This window comes from Panicum virgatum, chromosome 3K (genome assembly GCF_016808335.1).
Source record: "Panicum virgatum strain AP13 chromosome 3K, P.virgatum_v5, whole genome shotgun sequence".
Classification (NCBI taxonomy): Eukaryota; Viridiplantae; Streptophyta; class Magnoliopsida; order Poales; family Poaceae; genus Panicum; species Panicum virgatum.
In genome coordinates, this window is record NC_053138.1 from 58456167 (window position 1) to 58480725 (window position 24559).

At 48.9% G+C, this 24559-nt stretch overlaps 3 protein-coding genes and 1 long non-coding RNA gene across 4 annotated transcripts; 1 reads left to right on the forward strand and 3 right to left on the reverse strand.

The window, feature by feature from the left end:
• Positions 1-12829: 12829 nt before the first annotated feature.
• Positions 12830-14143, reverse strand: LOC120701578. The gene is made up of 2 exons (XR_005686163.1): positions 13376-14143; positions 12830-13291 (listed from the first exon to the last, which is right to left on the reverse strand). It is a non-coding gene; the product is annotated as an uncharacterized LOC120701578 (long non-coding RNA).
• A 2503-nt stretch (positions 14144-16646) lies between these two features.
• Positions 16647-20487, reverse strand: LOC120699909. Its single transcript, XM_039984025.1, has 4 exons — positions 20172-20487; positions 19834-19939; positions 19319-19414; positions 16647-18727 (listed from the first exon to the last, which is right to left on the reverse strand). Exons 3-4 carry the CDS (start codon positions 19353-19355, stop codon positions 17196-17198), a joined length of 1569 nt encoding a protein of 522 aa, XP_039839959.1. The 5' UTR covers positions 19356-19414; positions 19834-19939; positions 20172-20487; the 3' UTR covers positions 16647-17195.
• Positions 19600-22691, reverse strand: LOC120701109 (F-box protein At3g22350-like). The gene is made up of 4 exons (XM_039985268.1): positions 22138-22691; positions 21653-21943; positions 21418-21609; positions 19600-19612 (listed from the first exon to the last, which is right to left on the reverse strand). Exons 1-4 carry the CDS (start codon positions 22689-22691, stop codon positions 19600-19602), a joined length of 1050 nt encoding a protein of 349 aa, XP_039841202.1.
• A 337-nt stretch (positions 22692-23028) lies between these two features.
• Positions 23029-24252, forward strand: LOC120701110 (F-box/LRR-repeat/kelch-repeat protein At1g09650-like). The gene has a single exon (XM_039985269.1). The coding sequence runs from the start codon at positions 23029-23031 to the stop codon at positions 24250-24252; it is 1224 nt and encodes a 407-aa protein (XP_039841203.1).
• Positions 24253-24559: the final 307 nt, after the last annotated feature.

Here is a 24559-nt window from a genome sequence, read left to right on the forward strand (position 1 = left end):
TCTTTCTATTCCTTCGGTTCCGTGGGCGGATATTTCTATGGACTTTGTTTTGGGATTGCCTCGGACGAAGAGGGGGAGTGATAGAGTTTTTGTTGTGGTCGATCGTTTTTCCAAGATGGCACATTTTATACCTTGTCATAAAACAGATGATGTCATTCATATTGCTAACCTCTTTTTCAAAGAGATTGTTCGCTTGCACGGTATGCCTTCTACTATTGTTTCAGATCGTGATGCAAAATTCTTGAGTCATTTTTGGCGCACGCTATGGAACAAATTGGGGACAAAGTTGCTGTTTTCTACAACATGTCATCCCCAAACTGATGGACAAACAGAGGTGGTGAATAGAACATTGTCTACGATGCTGCGAGCAATATTGAAGCAAAATTTGAAGATGTGGGAAGAGTGTTTGCCGCATGTGGAGTTTGCATATAATTGGGCGGAACACTCCACCACCAAGGTAAGTCCTTTTCAGGTAGTGTATGGTTTTAACCCTCGTGCTCCCATTGATATTTTGCCTCTACCTACTACTGAGCGTGTACATAGTGATGCTAAAGAGCGTGCTGATTTTATTTTAAAATTGCATGCTTCAACTAAAGAGAACATTGAAAAGATGACTGAGAAATATAGAATTGCGGGTAGTCAAGGTAGAAAGGAAGTTAAACTTGAACCGGGTGATTTAGTTTGGTTGCATTTGAGAAAAGAAAGATTTCCAGATTTGAGAAAGTCTAAATTGATGCCACGTGCTGCTGGACCATATAAAATTTTGGAAAAGATTAATGATAACGCATATAAACTTGAGTTGCCCCCGGAGTTTGGGGTTAGTCCCACCTTTAACATTTCAGATTTGAGGCCATATTTGGGAGAAGAAGATGAGCTTGAGTCGAGGACGACTCCAATTCAAGAGGGGGAGGATGATGAGGACATCACTCCTACGGATACAAACAACACTCCTCAAGATGATATACAAGGTCCTATTACTCGCGCACGTGCTCGACAATTGAACTTACAGGTGAGTTCGTTCCTAAGTAATGTTTATTGTGAATCTGAGAATAGATTGCTACCTAATGACTTAATTGTACTTAGGAACAAAGGAGAGGACCAGCAAGGGTGTGGAGAAGGCCTTGGAGGCGTGGAGGACCAGCAAGGACGTCCGGATCAAGATGGAGGCCCAAACCGATTCGACTTCGTTTCAGTTTCGGACTCCAGGAACAGGCCGCACTAAAACAGACGCCCAGGTTGTATACGGAGTCGGATTTGGGCGTACTTGATATGGATGGAAATATAATTTCAAGACGTTTCCAATGGATCTGGTCTCAGGCTCAAATTCATCCGGAGTCGACAGGAATCGTCTGTGGAATTTGGCGTCCAGAATCTATTCCGGTGCTGCGTCACTGTTTTTGGGCCGATGGCCCGTGTATCGTGTTGGAGCCCAATAGGGGCGCGTCCAGGAGGTCTTGCACGACCTAAACCCTTATTAGTAGCCGCCGCCGCCATCGTGAGACTTGGGTTTTGCTTAAATTCATTCTGTCAAGAACAGTTGTCGCCGTTCATCGGTTTGTGAAACCCCAACTCGTGAGATTAATTATTGATCTGCAGAGTCACTTCATTTGAGCTGCGTTTCTTTCGAGTTCTTGCTTGTGTTCTTCGTTGCGCTTGCAGGGATTAGCCTTCTTGGCGAGGTCAACCGGGTTGTGACACGGTTGATAACCAGAGGAGTTGTGGTGCTAAGATTGCTGGATTCGGGTCTTAGGATCTGAAGCCGGATCGGTGTGTCTCGCTCCGCCTACAACGAAAGTTATCCAGAACCTGACGGAAGATCGGGAACCCATGTTCCCATTAGGATACAAACAACCCGATGTGCCCCATTGCTTGGGCAGTATAGTTGTGAATACTCATGGTTATGGTTTGTGGAATTGCTTGTGAAAGGCATCAACATCAATGATGGAGAAGGATGGGTGTTCACATTAGATCATCAACAAAAGGGTCTTATTCTTGCCATAAATGATCAAGTGTCTAAGGCAGAACATAGGATGTATGCCAGGAATTTTCTCTCTTTATATAACAATTGAAAGAACAACAGTTAGAGAGGCCTCGAGGAGCTAATAGCATGATGAATATTTAACAGACACACGAGAGGTCTTGGGTTTTCCTTGGGACCCACTGCAACTTGGTGGATAATAACTTGCATGCATCCTTCAACAAATCAATAGATGAAAGCTGGTATTTCCATTTACCCTGATGCAGTGATGCTCGGGACCATCATATGCACAATTATTATTATGATTTCAATAAACAGATCAAAGTCTGACAATTGGCAAGGAACCCTGTGCCACAACAGATTCAGAAGACTAAATTTAACACTACATCAAAAAGTCTGGATTGTGCCATGTCTTGTGGACTGCTAAAGAAGTTACGAAGGTGAGAGGACAATATGATGCACACTACCAACATGGAACAAAGAACATGTTCATGCAGGTATCGGCAGTTGTTCGGACTGCTTTGCTGCCATGCCATCAGTGCCCTCTACAAGCCTGAGAAAATTCTTGATTATTTCCTTTCTAAGACCAGTTGAATGTGAAGAGAAGTGGCTAACCGCCTATATCTAAGGTTAGCCCCACCTGGTTACCTCAAAGTGCCAAGGAAACTGAGGAAGAGGGAAAAGAGGGAAGCAGGTGAAGCCAGCAAAGGGCAGCAAATATGTGGAAATTGGATGCAAGGTTACATGAGATCTTTGCAGAAATAATGAGCATGAGGGATTGTTGCCCTTTGAATCAAACAGAGTACTCATGCACACATTAGAAGAGATACTGGCAGAAAAAGAAGGCAATTAAGCAGAAGCATAAGCTTCAGCAGCACAAACAAGCATTAGGATGGTAGATGCTCTCTGTGTTTAGTCTTGTAAAATGTTTTCTTCAAAAAGTCTTGTAAAATGCTAAAAAAGAGAAACATGCTGGAGGGTTGATGCTAGTCATTAAGGGAGCCATCAAAAGCCAGTTAAAATACTGTTTTTCCTGTCCTCAAAATGTTAGCAATGGGATAGGAGAAATAGAAATAGCAGGGGAATCGAAGAAGGAGAAGAGCATAAGATAGTTGGGAGGACAGATTCAAGTAACAGAAATTTTGTTGTCTTTCTTCTTGTTCTCTCCTCCTCTTCATCTCTTGTAAGTACAGGATCGTGGCCAGCACGGCTCACTCTCGTCACAGAGCACGCACACACGTGAACACTCGTGCTTCACACCCACTCTGGGCCAGTAACCCTTGCATTGGTCTTCCTGGGCCGAGACCCCCCCCCCCCCCCCCCCCCCCCATCTTGTACCGGTTCCTTCTCATCAGCGGTCATGACCCTCAAAAACTCGGAGCAATTAATGTAACCTGGTTGTACAGCCAGCGTACTCTACAAAGTGTATAGTATAGTAATTTTGTAAAATCAACGAACTGCTGCACTTGCAATGTTCAAAGTGCAGCCTGCGACGGTGAAGATAACAGCTAGCTGCAAAGGACGACGCTTTCTCTACCTGAATGGCAATGCCATGCCAAAAAAAATGTCAATGCAAAATGGAGAATATTTTCTTGGCTGGGGTAAAGCATCGCCTGCTGACAGGTGGGACGTGAACCCCACCTGCCAGCGAAACACCTGCCGGGAGTGAGGAGACGTGCGTTTGCGCGACGAGAAGCAAAAGCAAAAGCAAACGAGCCCCGTCATCCCGCGGCAGGTTTCGATCAGGCAGGCAGGCTCATGGAGGAGAAAGTGTCATTCCACCCACCCCTGCAGGCTGCAGCGCAGGGCAGGGAGGGGGGCTTTACCATTCCGTTGGGGGCGTTCCCGTGCACATCCCCCCTCCCCAATCGGGCCTTGGAAACAGACAGAACAAGCAGCGTCCTTGGTCTTGGGTTCTTCTTCTTCCCCTCCTCCAAGGCGGGACGAGCGAGAGAGGTGTGGTGGGGGAAGGCACCCGGAGGCCGTGGCGAACTAGCTCCTTGCTGAGGTGCAGCCTACCTAAAGGTGAGACCTTTCGCCGTCCAGTTGGTAGTAATACTACAGTACCGCGCATCTGCCGCCGGCGGTCGCTCCTGCAGTTCTCGATCGATCGTCCTTTGGGCTTAGGTGGTGGGGTACGGCTTTCCCTCCGGCCGGGTGCCGATCCTCACCATCTTGGCCGCCGCCGCCCTGGGGTTTTTGCCACTTTGAGCAGTGATGTATGCCGCTGTGGGGTTTTGCAGTTCGGCTGGCCCGCCGGTTCCTTTTCGAGCGGTCTCGGTCGGATCGCGTGCAATTATTTCTCTGGTTTGGGTGTTATGTACCGACCGGCCTGCCTGCCGTTTGTTGGGTTTGCTGGGTTCGTTCCTGGAGACGACACTTTGATTTGATTTGATTTGATTGAACCTGCAGGCTAGGAGGGAAAGGGACAGATTTCTTTGCTCTGTTGTTTATTTTGTTTATATTCCGTTTTACCCATGAGATCGACAGATAGATGTGCTGATGTTCAGTTCAGCGCTACAAGATTTTAAAAAAAATCCTTTTTTGGCTTCCTTGAAACATGCTCGTGCCTGAAGCCCCCCTTGTTTTGCACTATAGTTGGGATGTTGTTGAGGTGATTACGGATCCAACGATGTCAACAGTACCAACTACTCAAAAATTAATTATCCAGGGCATGCGTTTCCTGAATCTCACCTTCCCCACTGGCCAATTATTTACCTGGATCGATCTTCAATGAATTTACCTGTCTGTTTTGGGTTTTTTTTTTCCCTCAATGTACATGAATAACCATGCTGTACTGTTCATAATTGGGCCATATATGATCGATTGATTTTGTCCTCACGTATTTTAGGATATCTATTCGTGTCTTCTCCATAGCCATTTCCAGAATCAATGCATGACCCATCTGGGCATCGTTGCTGTATGTTCAGTCCATCAACAGGTTGCTTGCGTTTAGCCATGTTTGCACCGAAAAAAGGAGCCGACTTTTGGTCAACTGCTAGTGCCATTTCCATGTTACAGTTAGTTTGTGTCACAATGTCGTATTGCCCATCTTAGGCTGGGGGTTGTAGGGATGCCATGACTATAAAACTGCATTGTGTCTGTGAGTCCATTGTTTCCAGTTCCGTGCTACTGCCTGGATCAGAATGCAATTGGTCAGCTGTTTCTGTATGTTTCGCTTGTGCACCCTCATGAGCTAGCAAGTTCATCATCACTGTATTGTTTACTGTATTGCACCATGTGTTTGCGTGCTGCAGATGGCTAATTCGTCGTCGTTTGAACATGCAGGAGGATTAGAGATGTCGACCGTAAGGATTCGTGCCACGAACGACGAAGTCTTCGAGGTTGGGTCGGAATGGCTGCCGATGCTCCACAAGAGCGAACATCTCCAGTTGCCCATCAAATCAAAGCAAGTCATGGACGACCTCGTCTACTACGTCAGGCAATGTGACAAGATTCTGAGGCTTCCCAGGAAGCCAAGGAAAGAAGAGGGCAGGGTAGTGAGGAGACGGATCGACGTCGCCGCCGTGGACGCACGAGCCACCGGTGCGGTCGCCGGCAGGGGCATCAGCGCCGACGATCAGATGGAGGCGTTCAGGCGTTCGTTCGTCTCCAACCGCGACCGGGCCGCCCTGACTGACATCGGCAAGGTATTGCTTGTTACTACTACATGCCCTTGCCAATGTCAGTCATTGTTTGTACGAGGGAGCATTGGCTCTGTTGAGTGATGAAAACAGAGACAGTGTGTGGACCAGAAGTCTCCTTGGTTTGGGTCTATTTTAATCGCCTTACATATGAAAGAAACAAAAAAGCTCAGTTATTCCAATTCTAGCCTGCCCTACTACATGTCTAATTGTTATTTTCCATTTCTACAGGCTGCTATCGCCTTGGAAATGTGGGATCTGGCTGCGGCTTGCTTCCATCAGATGCTCTTGGAGGGCCTGAACCAAGTTGAAGCCAGTGCGCTACTGTGGGGTGAGGGTGATCAGTAGTATCTATCAGTACATGGGCAATGTATGCGAGCCTAACATATGCGAATGGCATAATATGAGCATATGTGAACTCTGGGATGCATACAGACCACAAGTCGTGGCCAGCTTTGAAATGCTCTGTTTTGTTTCTATCTATTAAGCAGATCAGATAATGTATCTCCGGCTCTGTTCTTCAACAAGAACAGCAGAGCAATCCATGTGTGATCTACAGCCTACCAAGAGGGATTGTTTTGGGTTATGTGATTGCTGTGGACTTCTTGATTGTTTAGCCTTTTCTCTTTCTTCCTTCCTCTGTATCAAGCTTTACATGCATTCAAAGTGCATTTCAAAGTGCACAAGCTACATCACATGTTTTACCGCAGTGAATTTCTTTCAAAACAACACGGAAGAACTATCTATCATCCATCAAATGGAGTCGCAAACTGTACTAGCAGTAACTGAAAGAACCAAGAGTCAAGACAGCTACAGTCGCAACCTGTTATCAATTAATAAACAAACATCTATTTGCAAGCAGAAATGATTGGGTCTGTCTATTGCAAAGAAGAAGAATACAGCTGTTATGCTTACACATAAACTGCACAATGTATTTCCTCAGGTACCAAGAAAATGCAGTACTAATGAAACCAAGGGAGCAACGAACTCAAAACCATGGGATGCACTATTCAGAAAAAATCTGCCTCTCAAGAAATAACAGGCATAATGACTAATTGACTACCTAAGAAAATTGCATCAGACAGCACCCCCTGCACACGGCTGTGGTTTGGTTAGGACTGTGCTCTGGTCAATCAATCAGGCGCATGCGTAAGAAGATTGAGGTCAAGTCCAGAATCAGGATTGTCCATTCATGACAGTCATTGACACCTGTGGGTCCTCTTTATGGCCTTACAATGACTGCCCTGATCCAGATGCCATGCCGCAGAATTTGCGGTGATGGATCGTGTCCTACACTGAAGCTAAGATAACATCACACACTTGATTTGCCCATTGCAAATCTAGTCAGTTAGGTCAGGATCAGAGGCGTTCAGCTCAACCCACTTCTTCATTTCCTCATTGGAAATGTTTCCACTTAGGCTTGATCGATAGCACTCAGCTTATCGAACTTCATTGATTTGCTCAACAGAACTGTCTCCAATTAGGCTACAAAAGCACTCATGTGGTACCTATGCATGTTTGCTGATGCAACCGGACTGCAAATAAACTTCCAGAAGAGCATTGTGGTGCCTATGCATGTTGACACAAATGAGCTGCCCGATCTCCTTGACAGTTCGGGTTGCCGACAGGAGCAATTCCCAGTTTCTCGGACCTACCTCGGGATGCCTCTATCAAACGCAAAGTTGAACCTGAGTGCCTTCACCCCTCTTGATTGCTAAAACAGATAACAACCTAACTATTGTCGTATTCCTGGCAGCTATCCAGCAATAAGTTCAATGTGGATGCCTGGCCCAAAGAGGCAGATTTTCTTTTCAAAGGGTAGAATATGACTACCCCAAAGAATATTTGCTGGCAGTAACAAGGATTCGCCTGACTGATCCCTCTTCCTCAAAAGAAGCTGAGCATCCTGCTACTCACCAGTCCACCACGCAGCCACAGGCTCTCTCTCTACTGGAGATGGGTACCCCTGCTCCTGCTACTGAAGATAAGGTTTACCAAAAGAGAAGATTCAAGCTGCAGCAGGATTTAAAACTGAAGCTCAACAAGAGAGCAAGAAGCAGAGTCATCAGGAAACGGCAAACAACAGCAGATATTGCAGCCTTGCTTCAGCTTGTCCCAGTTCACAGCAAAGACCAAGAACACCAAAACAAGGGGAAAGGAAAAGTAAATGAGGGAACTCCAATGGACACAACAGACCTTAGAAGAAGCCACAGGTTGCAGATCTTGAATCAAGGTTACAAGCCGGGTTCTACAACCCAACAAGGTTCCCGACATTATCAGACACCTGTCATGCCATCCTCCCCATCAGCATCACCTCAGCAACATCAAAGCAATATCAACAACTTCTCATCGGAGGAATTCCCTGGCCCTGTCAAATTTCCTGAACTGGCTGATCTCCAAAATTTGTCGGCACCCTACCCTATGATTCCTCCACAGGCCATCCAAGTTGTGGCAAAGGAGACATGTGGCATACCTCCTGTGGAGGTGTCCCTAGTTTTGTTGATGAAATCACAAACAGATTGTTGATGGCCATGGCGACTAACAATAATAATAGGTCCTGGAACATTCTCAATTGGAATATCAAAGGGATAAATGAAGGGGATAAATGTAAAGCAGTTAAGGAAAAAATAGAAGAAAGTGCGGCAGTTGTGTACTGCATCCAGGAAACAAAGAGAACAAGTTTTGATCCTTTCTTTGTAAAAAAATTTGCTCCCCGACGTTTCAACAAATTCGTTTACTCCCCCTCTAGAGGGGCATCAGGTGGCATTATTATGGGCTGGAATGAGTCAATCTTCACGGGTCAAGTTGTGGAAATCAATTTGTTTGCTATCACAGTCCATTTCACCTCCAACCACAACAATGACATATGGACCCTGACCACAGTATACGGCCCAAGTCATGGACCTGACAGGGATTCCTTCATAGATTGGATAAATAACTTAAACATCAGCCCTTCAGAAAACTGGATTATTGTAGGAGACTTCAATTTTTTCAGATCCCCAGAAGACAGAAACCGACCGGGGGGGAATTTCCAAGATATGAATACTTTCAACTCCATCATTAGCAATCTTGGCATCATAGAGATCCCACTGAAGGGAAGAAACTATACTTGGAGTAATATGCAGGATAATCCTCTCTTGAAGCAGTTGGACTGGTGCTTCACCTCTCTAAACTGGACAATGGCCTTCCCAAACACCTTGATGTTGCCTTTAGCTCACCATACTTCAGATCACGTCCCATGCATGGTTCAAATTGGCACTTCAATACCGAAAGCAAAGATTTTCAGATTTGAAAATTTCTGGGTGGAGCATCCTGGTTTCTTTGATGTGGTTCAGGGAGCCTGGAATGTTGAAGTCAGATCCTCTTCTAGTGCAACTATGGTGGCTGCTAAATTCAAGAATCTGAGGAGAGCTTTGAAAAGATGGAGTAAAGGGCTGTCTAATTTCAAAATCAAAATTCAGAACTGCAACAGGGTTTTAGAAGTACTGGATAAGCTTGAAGAAAATAGAAGGCTCTACTTACATGAGGCCAATTTCAGAAATATCTTGAAAATTCATGTCTCTAGGCTGATAAGGTACAAGAATACTTATTGGAAACAAAGGTACACGAGCAGATGGGTGGTTCTAGGGGATGAGAATACTAAATTTTTTCACTCCGCTGCAACTGAACGGTATAGAATTAACACAATTTCAAGTCTACAACTCCCTAGTGGTAATTTAGTGGTTGGGCATAATGAAAAAGCAGCCTTACTGTGGGAAGCCTTCAAGGAAAGAATGGGACAAAGTGATAACCCAGAAATGTTATTTGATCTGAGCGCTCTCATCACTGGTTTTCAGAATCTGGATTCCCTGATGGAGCCTTTCACTAAAGAAGAGATTGACGATATTGTTAAGTCCATACCTACAGACAGAGCTCCAGGACCAGATGGTTTCAATGGTTTTTTCCTCAAAAAATGCTGGCATATTGTAAAGGAGGATATCTATAAGCTTTGTTTTGATTTCTACAATGGCATAGTGGACTTACAGCCCATCAACAATTCTTATATCACCTTGGTACCGAAGATCAACAATCCTTCCAGGGTCAATGACTACAGGCCAATCTCTCTTCTAAACATAGTTCTCAAAATCTTGACTAAGCTTTTGGCAAACCGGCTACAACCTTTTCTTCTAAAGATGGTTCACCAAAACCAGTATGGTTTTATAAGAAACCGAACAATCCAAGATTGTTTAGCTTGGGCCTATGAGTATCTTGCACAATGTCACAAGTCCAAAAAGGAAATTGTGATCCTAAAGCTAGACTTTGAGAAGGCATTTGATAAGATTGAGCATCAGACAATCACTGCCATGCTTAATAGTCTTGGTTTTCCAGAAAAATGGATTGGATGGGTGCAGACTGTCTTGAGATCAGGATCCTCCTCGATTCTTTTAAATGGAACGCCAGGGAAAACTTTTCACTGCAAAAGAGGGGTCAGACAGGGTGACCCCCTATCCCCCCTTCTGTTTGTTCTTGCAGCAGAGCTTCTCCAATTTATAGTCAATAGGGCAGCAACTATGGGGCTCCTGTCAAACCCCCTTCATCCTACTTCTGCACATGACTTCCCAGTTGTTCAGTACGCAGATGACACCATCTTGATCATGAAAGCCTCTCAGCAAGAGTTTTTTTGTCTAAAAGGAATCCTGCATTCTTTCTCGGAGTCAACAGGCCTCAAGGTAAATCACAGCAAATCTTGCCTCATCCCCATAAATATTCACCAAGAAAAGGCTGAGCAATTGGCTGCGGTATTTGGATGTCAACTAGGATCTATGCCTTTCACCTACCTTGGCCTACCGATGGGCACAACAAAACCGAAGGTTGAGGATTATGCACCACTGATTTCCAAAGTGGAAAGAAGACTGTCTGCGACCTCCTATTGGCTGTCTACCGCTGGCAAGCTAACCTTAGTTGATGCAGTTCTAACGGCAATGCCGACCTATGCTATGTGCACTTTAAAGCTTCCTGCTACAGTCATCAAAGCCATTGACAGAGCAAGAAAAGATTGCCTGTGGAGAAAGAATGACGGTTCTGGTAAACCCCTAATTGCTTGGTCTAAAGTAACTACTCCCAAGAAAAATGGAGGGCTAGGGGTCAAAAACCTAAGAATCCAAAACCAAGCTTTGCTCATCAAACATCTGCATAAATTTTACAATAAAATGGATGTCCCTTGGGTTCAGCTTGTTTGGACAGCTTACTATGGTAATGGTGCAGTGCCACATGCAACCAGATTGAAAGGGTCTTTTTGGTGGAAGGATGTTATGGAATCTATTGATCATTTCAGAGGGATTGCAGCTCCTTGGACTGGAAATGGGAGTACTTTCCTACTCTGGCAGGATATCTGGAATGGGCAAATGCTTCAGTCTAAATTCCCCCATTTATTCACTTATGCTACTAACACCAATATCACTCTAGCCACTTATCTGAATAACCAGGACATTCAAGCAAACTTCCAGCTCCCTCTATCTCAAGTGGCAATGGAAGAATTTCACAGTTTCAATGATTACATTCATAGTCAGATGCAAAATTTACAAGGTAATGATGTCTGGACCTACAGCTGGGGCAATGCGATCTACTCTTCACAAAAATTATACAAGAAAGCTTTCACATCAATCACACCACCTGATCCTTTCAGGTGGATCTGGAGGACAAAACTCAGTAAAAAAATAAAAGTTTTCATCTGGCTACTTCTCCGAGACAGAATTAATTCTAGAAACCTTCTAAAGAGAAAGCACTTCATTGATGAGAATGAGGAGGCAAACTGTGTGATGTGTCATCCGGCACCAGAAGAAACAACTTATCACCTCGTTTTCCAATGCCCTTTCAGTGAACTTTGCTGGGACTTTCTGCATATTGGCTGGGACCACACTCTAGACTTCTTCCAAACCATGATCAAAGCACAACAGGAATTTGGGCAACCTTTCTTCATGGAGGTTTTCTCTATTGCAGCCTGGGAAATATGGAAGCAAAGAAATGGTTACATCTTTAGAAACAAAATTCCTAGTTTTCAAGCTTGGAAGACTTGCTTCATCGATACCATTAAATGGCAGTTGCTTAGGTGTAAAGAATCAGAGCGTTCTGTAGTGCTAGCGTGGCTAGATTCAATTTAGTTTCCTTCCTTTTTTCATTCAATCCCCTCCCTCTTTCTCTCGGTTTGTACAGTTTCTAACCCTAACTTGTATTCTTTCCTTTTTTAATATATATTTTTTTACCACAGTAGGGGTTTTCCCCTACTGTTTTCCCCTTCAAAAAATAAGTTCAATGTGATTTCATCATAAAAGTGGGCCTCTTTTGCACCAACAGTGACATCAAAGGCAAAAACATGTTGCTGCCTACCATGAATGACCGCTTTAGGTTAACTGTCCTGCTGCTTCATCCCATGCATATCGTCCAGATCTCCACTCCTGATGAATGCTAGTTCCACCATCTTTTTGCGTGCCCAACATGCATGCTATCTTCCAGAAGAGAACATATTGTCTTGACTTCTAGGAGTTCCTGTCAGCTTCTGAACTCCATGCCCAAATCATGGTAGACTCACAACAATAAAGAAGAAACCAGGAACTCACTTTCTTGGGAATATGCACACAAATGAGACAGTTAATTAAGATTTCTTCTTTCAAAAGTAAGAGGAATTTTACCGGCAAGCTTGTAAACATGCACATATTTAAGTGCTCCAGATGCTAGAACAGGTAGCAGATAGGCAGCAAGGAACCCTTGTCTCTGAGATCCATATCTGCTTATCAGCAGCAATGCTTGCAAGGTTCAGTGAGTTATTGGACCAGCATCCTTTCCTCATATCCTCTCTATAAACACCTACTTCAGATCATTACTGCTAAATCGATAAGCTCAGGAATAGCATGCAAGTTATCACTACCAAACCTATTAGCCTACTAAGCTATTCTGCAACCAAGCAATGCACGATGTGCCAATAACAATACAATACCTATAACTATATATAAGCAGATAAAATAGAGATTCTGTCTCCTGACTGATGAACTTGAACCTATACATAACTGAATATCTGAATCGATTCTAGCAGTTTCCGGCAACATTCAGCATTTCTGGATCAGCTTTGCTCCTTAAAGGCTGCAGGGCAGGTAACCACACTAAGAGGAATAAATAAGTTATTCATGTCTGCAATGGCAGGTAACTTCTGAAAAAAGACATGAAAAAGAAATTATTTGGCAATCAGCAATCTCTCAAAATATCAAAACTCACCAATATAAGTAAGTGCAAATCCAAAGAAAGTACGTAGAACTCAAGACCATAAATACTAAAGATAGTAATCATCCTTTGCTTCTAATGAAGGTAACTGGTTCAACATGAAAGAAAAAGGAACTAACAAATTCTAACATCCAAATCCGAACTCGTGCGGAATATTTCCATAAGAACTACAGCTGCCTCAGCTCGGGTAGTCTCTAAGCAACTATCGTGGCACACCACTTTGAGCACAGACATCTTCTTCGCCCTGCTCCCCAACGCTTTGATGAGTGCGAGCTCCAGCTTGCCCCCTCGAAAGTCTGAAAATGTCAAAACTTTGATGTGGCTTGTCAAGCACTCCATATCAGCATTCAGCAAACATTTTGTACGGACATTTATCCCCCAACAGCATTTGGCCCTCACTCACATTGTCCTTTCGCTGCATCATCGAAAAAACATAGTCATTAGACCTTGCAAACAAACATGAGCTGCTGAATATAAACTTTTGTATCTAAATAACTACCTTAATGGTAAGATCTTGAACACAGGGGAAACAATTTAGCAACACTTGAAGCATGAAAACTTGCGAATGTTTTGGAAGTGCTGTATAGTTTACCACAACATCAAGAACGGTCAGACTTCGTATGGTTAGGTGGTCGATTCTTAGGACAGTGGAGTCAATATCTAGATCTGAGAGCCGGATCAATGCTACTGCTCCACGTAAATCCAGAATGCGGATAGAGCTGTTGCACAACTTAAGCTCAAGTATGCTGTGTGACACAACACGAAGCATAGTCTGGCTTGCATATGACAGTATGAGTCGCTCAAGATTCAACCACATGGTGATTCCATCTGCAAGTTCCTCGTCGCCATATGCACACCCATGCAAACCAAGCTCACAAATACCAGCGAGAGCCGCATATTTGTGAAGCCCGCCCTGCGGAAGCGTGAAGAAGCAGAGATGGAGCTTCTTAAGCCCTCTTCCGTTGAATGGAAGAAGAATTTCCTTGGGGAGAGGCTGAAGACAAAGTGGTGCAGATGGGCTACCACGATTGAGAAGGATAATTTCAGTTGGACCAATCACCTCGGGTTTACGGAGCTGGCGACACCAACTGCCAATGTTCTGGGATGTGAAAACCAACTTGTCAATCCGAAGGGTATTAACAACCCCACCATGCTTGCGAATGTAATATTTAACATCCTTGTAAGTAGCATAATGAATTTGCGAATCGTGCAGAACCAAATCCTCCTGAAGCCACCGCTGACACCATCCGGCATGCAAGTTTTCATCAAACACTTTGTTCAACCTGTGCATCTGAATTACAAGCTCTTGAGTTTGTATCAGTCAAGTAATAAACGGTACGTGTGTGAGCAAGTCCACGGTCCAAGGTACTAACTGCGGTTGTTATGCCTACACTTTGTTCAACCTGTGCATCTGAATTACAAGCTCTCAAGCTGCTGAACCTGCGTTTTGCTTGGTTACGTTGCAGAACTGGGACCTTGCTTCAGATACATGTAACACTGGCACCGGCCGGCGGCGAGATCGCTCCGCCCTCCACTCCCCCTGGAAGAGTCTGTCGTGCCAGTTTCGATGGCTGGACAGGAAAAGGCAGCGAATTGACGGCGGGCTGTCGCCGCCGCCGTGGACGAGGACTGATCGAGCAGCGTTGTCGCCGCGGGGCGGTTTGGAATTGAGCGACTCGGCAATCGGGAGCACCGGAGGCGGCGGACGCAGTGAAACCGCGACTGCTGCTTTCCTGCTTCTCCCGCCGGACGCCGCTGTTGCGGAGCTAGCTTCTCGACGGCGACGGCGGCAGACGACGAGAGAGAGAGCGGGAGGAGCCCATCCAATACAGCAGGCATTTCTGCGGGCCGCCGTCCAGGCGTCCATGCGAGGGCGGCGCGGCGCGACGATTCCGTTCCAGCCGCGTCTCCCGCATGAACCGTCAGCGCGGTTGAGCAACCGCGTCCCCTGACCCGCGGAGCGACCCAGTGGCCGCCGACCGGCGGCGGGAGCGCCCAGCGCCGGCGACCGCAGCGAGGGAGCGGTGGTTGGCCCGTCCACAAGGGGTGGACGGTATTTCATTTACCGTCCACCCCTGGGGTTACGGGAGCCGTCGGATGGGCCACGAGCGGTGGGATATGAGCTGACGAAGGCGCGCTGGTGCGCGATCACCGTGGGCCCGGGGCTCGTGGTGCGCTCCCGAGCTGAAGCAGGGCGCCGCACGCGCGGGGGCCGGCATCCTGCAAGGCTGCGACGACGAGGACAAGGACCAGGTGGCCGGCGGCCCGCGGCCAGGGGCGCCGCGCGCCGGTCGTGACGACGACAGGCCCGGTTGTTTCCTCCCACGGTCTCTCCTCTCGAAATTGAAACTCCGAGGCGGACAGCTCGCCGGAGCTCTTCTTCCCCGTCGCCGGCCGGCCTCGAGCCCTAGACATACTGGTCAGCTGTCGCACGGCATCGGTGATTATTACAGGTCGCTGTACGTTCTCAGCCGTCAGCCATCGGTGTGGTAGAAATTAGTTGAGATATGAAACCAGCAGCTGTGGAGCCATGGATCATCCGCGCGTTGCAGAAGTAGAACGTCCTCCTTCGTTTCCCTTTGATGACTGATGAGTAGATGTTTGGATCATGACAAACCAGGAAACAACTTCGCAGCGAAGAAATGCGACGATCGACCGCGCCTGTGATCCGAGGACGGCTGGAGGCCTGGAGCGGTGCGGCGGTGCCGGACAACGGGCTCACCCAACTTCCCTACTGCTGGCGAGTCCTCCACTCGCCCTTCCTCGAGCCGCCGGAGCGGGAGACGACGCCCTCGTCCGACGAAACAGATGCTTCTGCTTCGGGGTCCGCGGAGCGCGCGGCCGTCGCGCTTCGCCGCTGTGGCGTGGGCCGAGGGCCGACGCGCGGGCGGCGCCCAGGCGCCTGGCAAGCAGCCGCTGCATGCGCATGTCCCCCATGGCCAGGAACCGTACGCACTGCGGAGGACCCGCGTCCTCCGACCCACCGTGCTCCGGCAGGCGACCGGAGGCGGCGAACGGCGGTGACCGCGGCGAGAGGGGCGGGCGGACGGTGGCTCGTGCCCCGACCAGGGGTGGACGGTATTTCATTTACCGTCCGCCCCTGGAGGTCGTTCCAGCCGTTGGATCGGAAACGAGCGGCGAGATCCGACTGGAGGAAGCCGAGCTGCCGCGTCGTATGGGCTTCAAGGCCCATTATGCAGCCCGGTTACCAGTGTGGGCCGTGGCTTGTGATGCCCAGACCGAGACTGCGCGCCACTGCTGGTGGAGAGAAGCGGCCACGTGCTAGCCTCAGCCTCGCCGGCGGCGACAAAGACGGCCACGGCGCTGTCCATGAACCGCTGCTGCAGGCGCGGCGCCGTCGTAGCCCGTGGCTAGCGAAACAACCGGAGATTGCTTCGACGCCGTTCCCCTCCCTCTCCTCTCTGAATTAAGAGACCCCGGCGACAGCTTCTTCTCCGTTGCCGGCCGGCCTCGGCATCCTGGTTTGGTCAGCTGCGTCACGACCGACGAGGTGCTCTTGCTCATGCTGATGGTTTCAGACCATCCGGGGCTCAAGTCTGAAGAGGTCTGCTGGCCTCCATAATCACCTCACACAAAGACGGCGAAAGGTGGATTACCAGCAATGTGCTGATGGGTGCCCTCAAAAAGAAAAAGCAATGTGCCGATGGGTCTGAAGACTTATTGCCATCCACCTCAAAAAAAAAATCCTCATTATTTTTTCCGCTAGGTGTCAATTATACCATATTTTACATCATTTTAATTATTGGGAAGCCAAACACAACTCGGAAGCAGCGTGCAGAACAACCAGAACGGCAGAGCCAAATACAAACAGAACACTCAAACAGCCTGAATGTTGACTTGGTATTACATCCAAAAGCAAACTGACTAAAGGACAGGAAGATTGCACAAATGCTAATCCGCATCTCTTTATTGAACTACTATCTCAAGAATATGCTATGTATAGGTATGTACAGAAGAATAACAGTGTGCAGCCAAGCAAAACTGTCTGGGGAGCTTCAGAACAATCACAAGCCCACACATTGCATTGCCATGCATTATGCATACTTCTACACTGTTTCGCAACCAAGGAGTGACTTAAGATCCTTGCCTTCACCATCCAGCAAAATTTATTGCTCAGGAAAGTGCCGGTATCAAAATCTCATCACTATCTACAGATTACAGCAGATGAAATGGAGTTCTTTCGTTTCCTGACTACCAACGAGCCTATGAACAACTGAATCGCTATCAGTTTTGGTCATGTGGAACCAGCTTTGGCCACAGCCTGCGGAAGGCTGCTCGCTCCAAACGAAGGCTCAAAGTCAGATTTCTCTCTCATGTGAACGTGGCCTCCGTCCATAAAAGATGGGACAGTCCAATTCAGGCTTCTGCATTTTCTCTTCCACCATAGCAGGAGGACAGTCAGCAACCCCTTGGTGAAGATTGCACTTCCGGACGTAGTGTAAAATCATGTGTCCTCCCAAAGCGTGCCCTGATCCTAATAACTTCCCACAGACCTTGCACTGATGTCTCTTGACGTTAACTGCAGCTGAGAGGTCACTGGACTTCAACTCAATTGAAATGTCAGCCCCTGGCTTCATGAACTCAGCATCTCCATCCAGCCCATGATTAAACACATTCAGAAGCAACTCCGTCTTGGGAACATCAGCAACCAAATTGAAAGTGTTCTCCTTGCGACGGTGTAGGTGTAACGTCATGTGGCCTCCCAATGCCCGCCCTGACCTTAATAACTTTCCACAGACCTTGCACTGGTACCTTTTGATGTTCACTGCAGCCGAAAGGTCACCAAAGTTCAAGTCCTCAACAGAGTTATCAGCCCCTGGCTTCATGGATTCAGCATCAACATTCATTCCATTACCAAACACATTCAGCAGCACCTCCCTGGGAACATCAGCAACCAAGTTCTTACTGTTTTCCTTGTCACAGTGCAACCTCATGTGGCAACCAAATGTGTAACCTGACCTTAATAACTTTCCACAGACCTTGCATTGGTATCTCTTGTCGTTCACTGCAACTGATAGGCTACCAGACTTCACATTCTCAACTGAAATGTCAGCCTCCAGCTTCATGAACTCAGCATCTCCATCCACCAGCTCATTATGAAACACATTAAATAGCACAATCTTCTTGGGAACATCAGCAGCCAAATTCATACTGTTTTCCTTCTCAGAGAGTTCATAGAAACCCTCATAAGCTGAATTCTTGTCAGACTTAGGCCTCGTGTTACTCATGACCTCATCAGATTTAACCAGCTGATTAAAAGCATTCAGACTCACCTCCTTCAACAAATTGGGCGTTGAAATGTTGTCGTCGTTATCTCCCCCATAGCAATCCTCATAAGCAGAAGGCTTGTCAGAATACTCTGCGAGCATCAGAAGAGCAGCTGCAGCGGATATCTCCTCTGAATCGAGCACCGGTATCCCCCTCTTTGATCGCTTATGCTTCACTGGAGAGAACAGCATCATGTTGTACTCATGATCAACATTAGCATTGGCCGAAGCATCCATCAGCCCAGCTGGTTCTTCGCCGGGCTTGGACATCACCTTCTTCTCACAGTGCATCCTCATGCTCCCCCTCAGAGATTGGCAGGTAGAGAACTCCTTTGAGAGGTGCAGGCATTGCATTTCCAAAGATGGCAGAGAAAGCTTCTCATCACTAGGACCCAGAAGTGACACAGGTGGATCAACAGTAACGGGAGGAGGGCTAGGCGTGTCCTTTGGCTGCATGCCAGCATGCCGGTGGCACGACATGTGGCCTCCAAGAGCCCTCCCTGAATGAAAGTTTTTAGTGCAGACTTTACACCGATGCTTGTGGAGCCCTCTGGATGTCATATCTGAAGCAATGCAAAGCAGCATTAAGTAACAATATCATAACATAAAAACACTGTCACTTGTGCTTGCTCTTTGAAGAAACTGCAAACGCAGCTAGCATCTGATCACATAGTATATATAGAAAATAAAAGACAAAAGACCATTTGGCACAGAGCTATTGAACAAAACGTGCAATGTAGCACTTACTATTGCCTCTTTGAATCATTTGTGCAAGCACTGTGTTAGAATTGGAAATGTAAATACTTCTGGAAGTAAATAATTGCAAAAAATTGTGAAGCCATGGCCATAGGCAAAATCTGAATTCATTACAAAAGATAAGGGGCTAAGAAGTAAGAACACAGCAAGATGCTAGTTGCTAGATAAAGCAATTATGAATTGACACAGTTTCTCAAGCATTTGCAAGAGTGAAGATTGAAGATATCAGGGACAAAGACATAGATGCCATAGCAATATTTAACGAACATGAACTGATTGCCTGTACAGGTTTGAAGCATTTGCACAAACACACATAACATTTTTTTATCAGAAAAATAAGGGGAAGGGTGATGACTTGCTCTAATAGTCTAATGGATGTGGTGACTTACAATTTATACCTGTAAGCTTTGGAGTTCTTGGTTGGTCGTTATCCATGAGAAGAGAAAGCCAAATGACACCACAATCAGGTTGCGCAGTGAAGCCCGGGCTTGACACTGAAACGTCACAGGAAACAGATCAGTGCCCTGAGCAGAGCAAACCATTCCAAGAACGCTCATCACATCACGTGAATTCCCACCCCAGAGACACCACCACGTGAATTGTCCAAAAATCTCAAAAAAACAACAACAACAACAACAACAACATCATCTGCCAAGAACCACACAGACAAACCGTCAATTCATGCAGAGCACCTGAACAATCATTACAACGCAGTATTCACTTCAGAAATGCAGCAACTATACCACTACAAGTCAACACAACATGTCAAATGGTCACGCAGATTGCTTATCTGAATTCAATGCAATGTATTCAGAGAGTAACAGCATTTCTATTGCAAGAAGAATCAACCAGAAACTAGTCACTGACTTGCCCTACCGACTGCAGTTCTGCGAATCGGGCGTCGGATTCGTACCTGAAACTATCGGATCCTTTGTTCGTGCTCCCCAAAACCAAAAGCGGTGAGAGAACCAAAGGGCGAGACGCGCCGAGGTTGCGTGGAGAAGGCGAGCGCTTGGTCGCTGGAAACAAGGTGGGAAGAAACAGATTAGCAGGTGAAGCAGAGCGACGAAACCCATGAACACCCTCGTCCCATCATCAAAACCCCCAACCCGGAGCCGCAACCCAATGGAATTTCCGCACGAAATCAGAGAGATTTCAGCACCACCAAGACCCCACCGAAGCCCCCGCGAGGAACCTCAGAAAGAATCATGCCCGAACCCCACCAGCATTGCGCGGAGGAAGAAAACCCACCTGGACTCCCCGCCTGATCCGGGTCGCCGGCGGAATAATACGCCGCCTTCTTGGAGCGCGGCGACGAGTCCCTGCGTGCCCGTCCTTGCTGCTACTCCTACTTCTTTGGCGGTGGGCGTGGGGCTGCAGCCGCGGGGAGGCCTACTTATAGGCGGCAGCGGGCTAGGAATGTAGACCGCAATCATCACAAGGTTCATGCCGGGCTGACGTCACGCGTTGGGGTGCGGGGAAGGGAGAGAGCGGGGTGGCCGGCTTCTCTTGCTCTTGCCGCGGCAGTGCGGGGTTTGCGAGGGGACAGCGGCCACCGGGTGCCGGCCGACCGGCGGCTGCCGAGCCGGCGAGCGAGGTAGTAGGGAGAGGAAGGTTCGTGCGGCTGGGATCTAGCCACGAGTTTCCATCGGATGGCTGGCACGGCTACTGTCCGAAGCTAGTTTCCCCGTCTAAAAAAATTCCTTTTCCTAATTCTACCAGTCAGGTTTTTCTAATAAAAAATCTGATTAGATAGAAGTACATGCTTAAGAGCATTTCCAAGAGTTTCCTAAATGTCACTCTCTAAATTATCATTTGAGGAGTCTTCTATATTATCATCATATCATCTACATATATGATTTTTTTTCATGAATTTAGATGACTTTTTTGCTATGATTTGCACGGTTTTTCACGAAGGGTGTGGTTTCCACCAGATGCGTTCCATATTTAGATAACCACTTAGGTCAGTCTCAGTGGGGGTTTTATGGAGAGTTTTATGACATTAAATATCATCAATTTTGTTGACGTGGCAAGAAGAGAGAAGGTTGGAGTTTCATGGGATGTGAGGAGAGTTTCATCACCATGAAACTTATCGGTACGGTTATCTAATTTTCAATCTAGGTTTCTGTGCCCATGAAACTCCCATTGAGACTGGCCTTAGATCGAGAAGCTCTTGGAGGGAAATATTCTATCAAAATCTCTATCTGTACTTTTTTTTGTTTTAGTTTGTTGCATCTATATGAAACATAAGTACAAGAGTTCTCAAGGAAATTCTCCACGTGCCATTTTCAATTATCCAAATAGCACACAAAAATGTACGAAGAAGATTTGAATTTTGAATTGCTGATTGAAAGGACTATGGGTGCGTATGAGATTGCTACCCGTCAGATCAGATTTTAGCGATCGCGACCAAACTCTCAATGTAATGTAAGGCACGATGTGGTGATAGGATTGGGATACGGCCATAAAATACTTGGATCCGTTCCGTCGCCCGTACCGCACGAGGTCCATCTCCACCACCGCTTCCTCCTCCGCACCTCGGTTCCCCATGTCGTACTTCCACAGCGTCGTGCCGCCGGCGAGGGCCACCAGTGTGTCCCCGTCGTCGGCGGCGGTCACCGGCATCAAGTTGTAGCGGACGCCGGGGTGCGGGCCGACGAGGTCGATGCGGCAGCGCAGACCACCGCATCTCGTCGTAGAAGGACGCCTCCGCGGTGGCGTGAACGTAGCACAGCTTGCTCCCGTCCTCCAGGTCCAGCATGTCGTCGGCGGGGTTCCAGCCGGTGGGAGGGTGCCGCGCCACGGCGAACGCCCTGTCTCGCAGGCCGAACCGCATCAGCCGCGGCTCCGGCTCGTCGGCGTGCCAGTAGAAGGCCCGCCGCGTGCACATCGGCCTCTGGACTCCCACGGCGTGCGGCGGGTCCTGGGTCGGCTCCCATGAGCCGCCGGCGCCGAGAGCGAACACCTCGTGGCCGACGTCGTCGTCGTGGTCCTGGCCGGCGCCGTACGTCCGGTAGAAGTACCTGGCGACGACGTAGCGGTAGGGGTGGTAATGGGCCAGGGCCCTAGTGGCCTCTTCACAGCCCAATAAGACTTTTAAAAATTTTAGTTCAAAATTACATAAGATTAGAGTCCGATCCTTTTAGGACCCGACTTTTAAATTTTCTAGTTCAAAATGTTGGGGACCTTTACCACCCCTACGTAGCGGTGGCGCCACCTGTCGAAACCGAGGGCCACCTGCGGGACGAAATCCTCGCAGTGGTCCAGCTCGGCGTTGTGGCTGCCGAGCGGCAGCGCGGCGAACTCTCCGGTGGCAGGGTTGCAGACGAACACCCTGTCGGTGACGGTGGCGATGGCGACCAGGCCGTCGCAGTGCGTGGGGGCGATGAGGCGCGTGATGCCCTCGGGCCACGCCTTGTCCAGGACGAGCTCGGCGTCGACGATCCCCGGAGGAGCCCGTGCCCGCCGTCCTGGGGGCGGCAGGACGAGACGGTGGAATCTGATCACCTCGCAGGTGGCGTAGCCGTCGAAAGGGTCGATCCAGCGAGGGATGGCGAGCACGGAGGGGTGCTGCCGCTGCCCCGCGCGGGACAGCTCGAGGTGGCGGCGGACGAAGGCGGCTCCGGCGATCCCGGCGCGCCAGGAGCGGCACACGCACCTGCAGCGCGCGACGGACTTGGCCGGGAGGCGGATGAGGACCTCGGAGACCAGCAGGTCGTCCGGGATGATGCTGGTGCTGGCAGCCATCATCTGGCGGCGGCGCTTCTCCATCGTCTGCCTGCCTGCTGCTCTCTGCTCTGGCAGAGGTGTACAGTACAGTACTCCTCGATCGCGTATATCATGGAGGCACGGCGACTGAATCCGGGTCGGAGATGATGATTGTGACCAGAGCGAACGAGAACATCACGAGATCCAATCCAAGGAGCCGAAACCTACTCGGATTCCAAACAGAGGATGAGAAACGGACTCGGAAATTCGGAATCCGACACCATCGTGATAATAAATAGATCGAAGAAGCACCTCCATCCGCATCTCGTTGCTATCTATCATCCCCTCCCACTCCCCTGCTAACAGCCACTCGACCAAGATGCATCTCCTATCTGGCAAGATGGCGGGCTCCGACGAGAAGCGCCGCCGGATCTTGGCCGCCGCCATCCCGGAAGATCTGCTGATATCCGAGGTCCTGGCCCGCCTCCCCGTCCGGTCCCTCGCCCGCTGCAGGTGCGTGTGCCGCTCCTGGCACGCCGGGATCGCCGGCGCCGCCTTCGCCCGCCGCCACCTCGAGCTGTCCCGCGCGAGGCCGCCGCCGCTGTCCGTGCTCGTCATCCCCCGCGAGATCGACGACGACGACGACCAAGCCACGACCGGGGAGATCAGCTTCCACCGCCTCGTGCTGCCGCCGCCAGGACGCACCATCGCCGCCGAGGCAGATCTCATGCTCGAGAAGGCGTGGCCCGGGGGCATCACGCGCCTCATCTTCCCCACGCACTGCGACGGCCTGGTCGCCGTCGCCACGACCACGGACACGGTGTTCGTCTGCAACCCGGCCACCAGGGAGTTCGTCGCGCTGCCGCCCGGCAGCCGCAACGCCGAGCGGGACCGCCTGGAGAACATAGCCCTGCCGGTGGCTCTCGGCTTCGACAAGTGGCGCAACAGCTACGTCGTCGCCAGATACTTCTACCGGATGTACGGCCGGATATCCTACGACGAGATCACCGGCGAGAGCTCGCAGGACTACGACATCGGCCACGAGGTGTTCCCGCTCGCCGGCGGCGGCGGCGGCGGCGCATGGGAGCTCACCCAAGACCCACCGCACGCCATCGGGTTCAAGAGGCCCATCTGCACGCGGCGGGCCTTCTACTGGCACTCCGACGTGCCCAGGCCGCGGCTGATGCGGTTCGGCCTGCAGCACCGGGCGTTCGACGTGGTGCCTCGCCCTCCCACCGGCTGGAGCTCCATGGACGACATGACGGAGCTAGCAGACGGCAAGCTCTGCTACGTGCACGCCGCCGCGAAGGCGTCGTTCCAGGTCTGGCTGGCAGACGAGAGGCCGGAGCTGCAGTGGTCGCTGCGCTGCCGCATCAATCTCGTCGACCCCGAACCCAAATGCAGCTACAACCTCATGCCGGTCGCCGCCGACGGGGACGTGCTCGTGGCCATTGTCGGCGAGAAGGTGTGCAGGTGCAACATGCAGAACGGAAGCGTGGAGGAAGTAGTGGACAAGCTCCAGCTGCAATACGAGCGACCAGACGGATCCAAGTACCTGTGCCAATCATATTACTCCATTCGCTATGCCACGCCCTACATGGAGAGTTTGGTCTCACCTCGCTAGAGCAAGCATGTAACTAGCTAATCGAACCACAGTGATGATGATGTGGAAGCCTCCATTTTTGCTGGTTAGTTTGATGATAGCGAGCAACACTATCCTTTTGTGTGACATCAACAATTCATTCGATAGGAATAGATGCTCGTGGTCTAAGAGAAGGCCGGGAAAGTTTGAATTAAGCAAACTTAAAATCTTAATCTATATATGGCTCAAATTAGTTGCACAAAACATAAATCAAAACGTGCTATTTAGATGTGGAGTAAAATACATGGGCGGTCCTCGAACTTGTCTTAAAGTGTCATCAAGGTCCCTA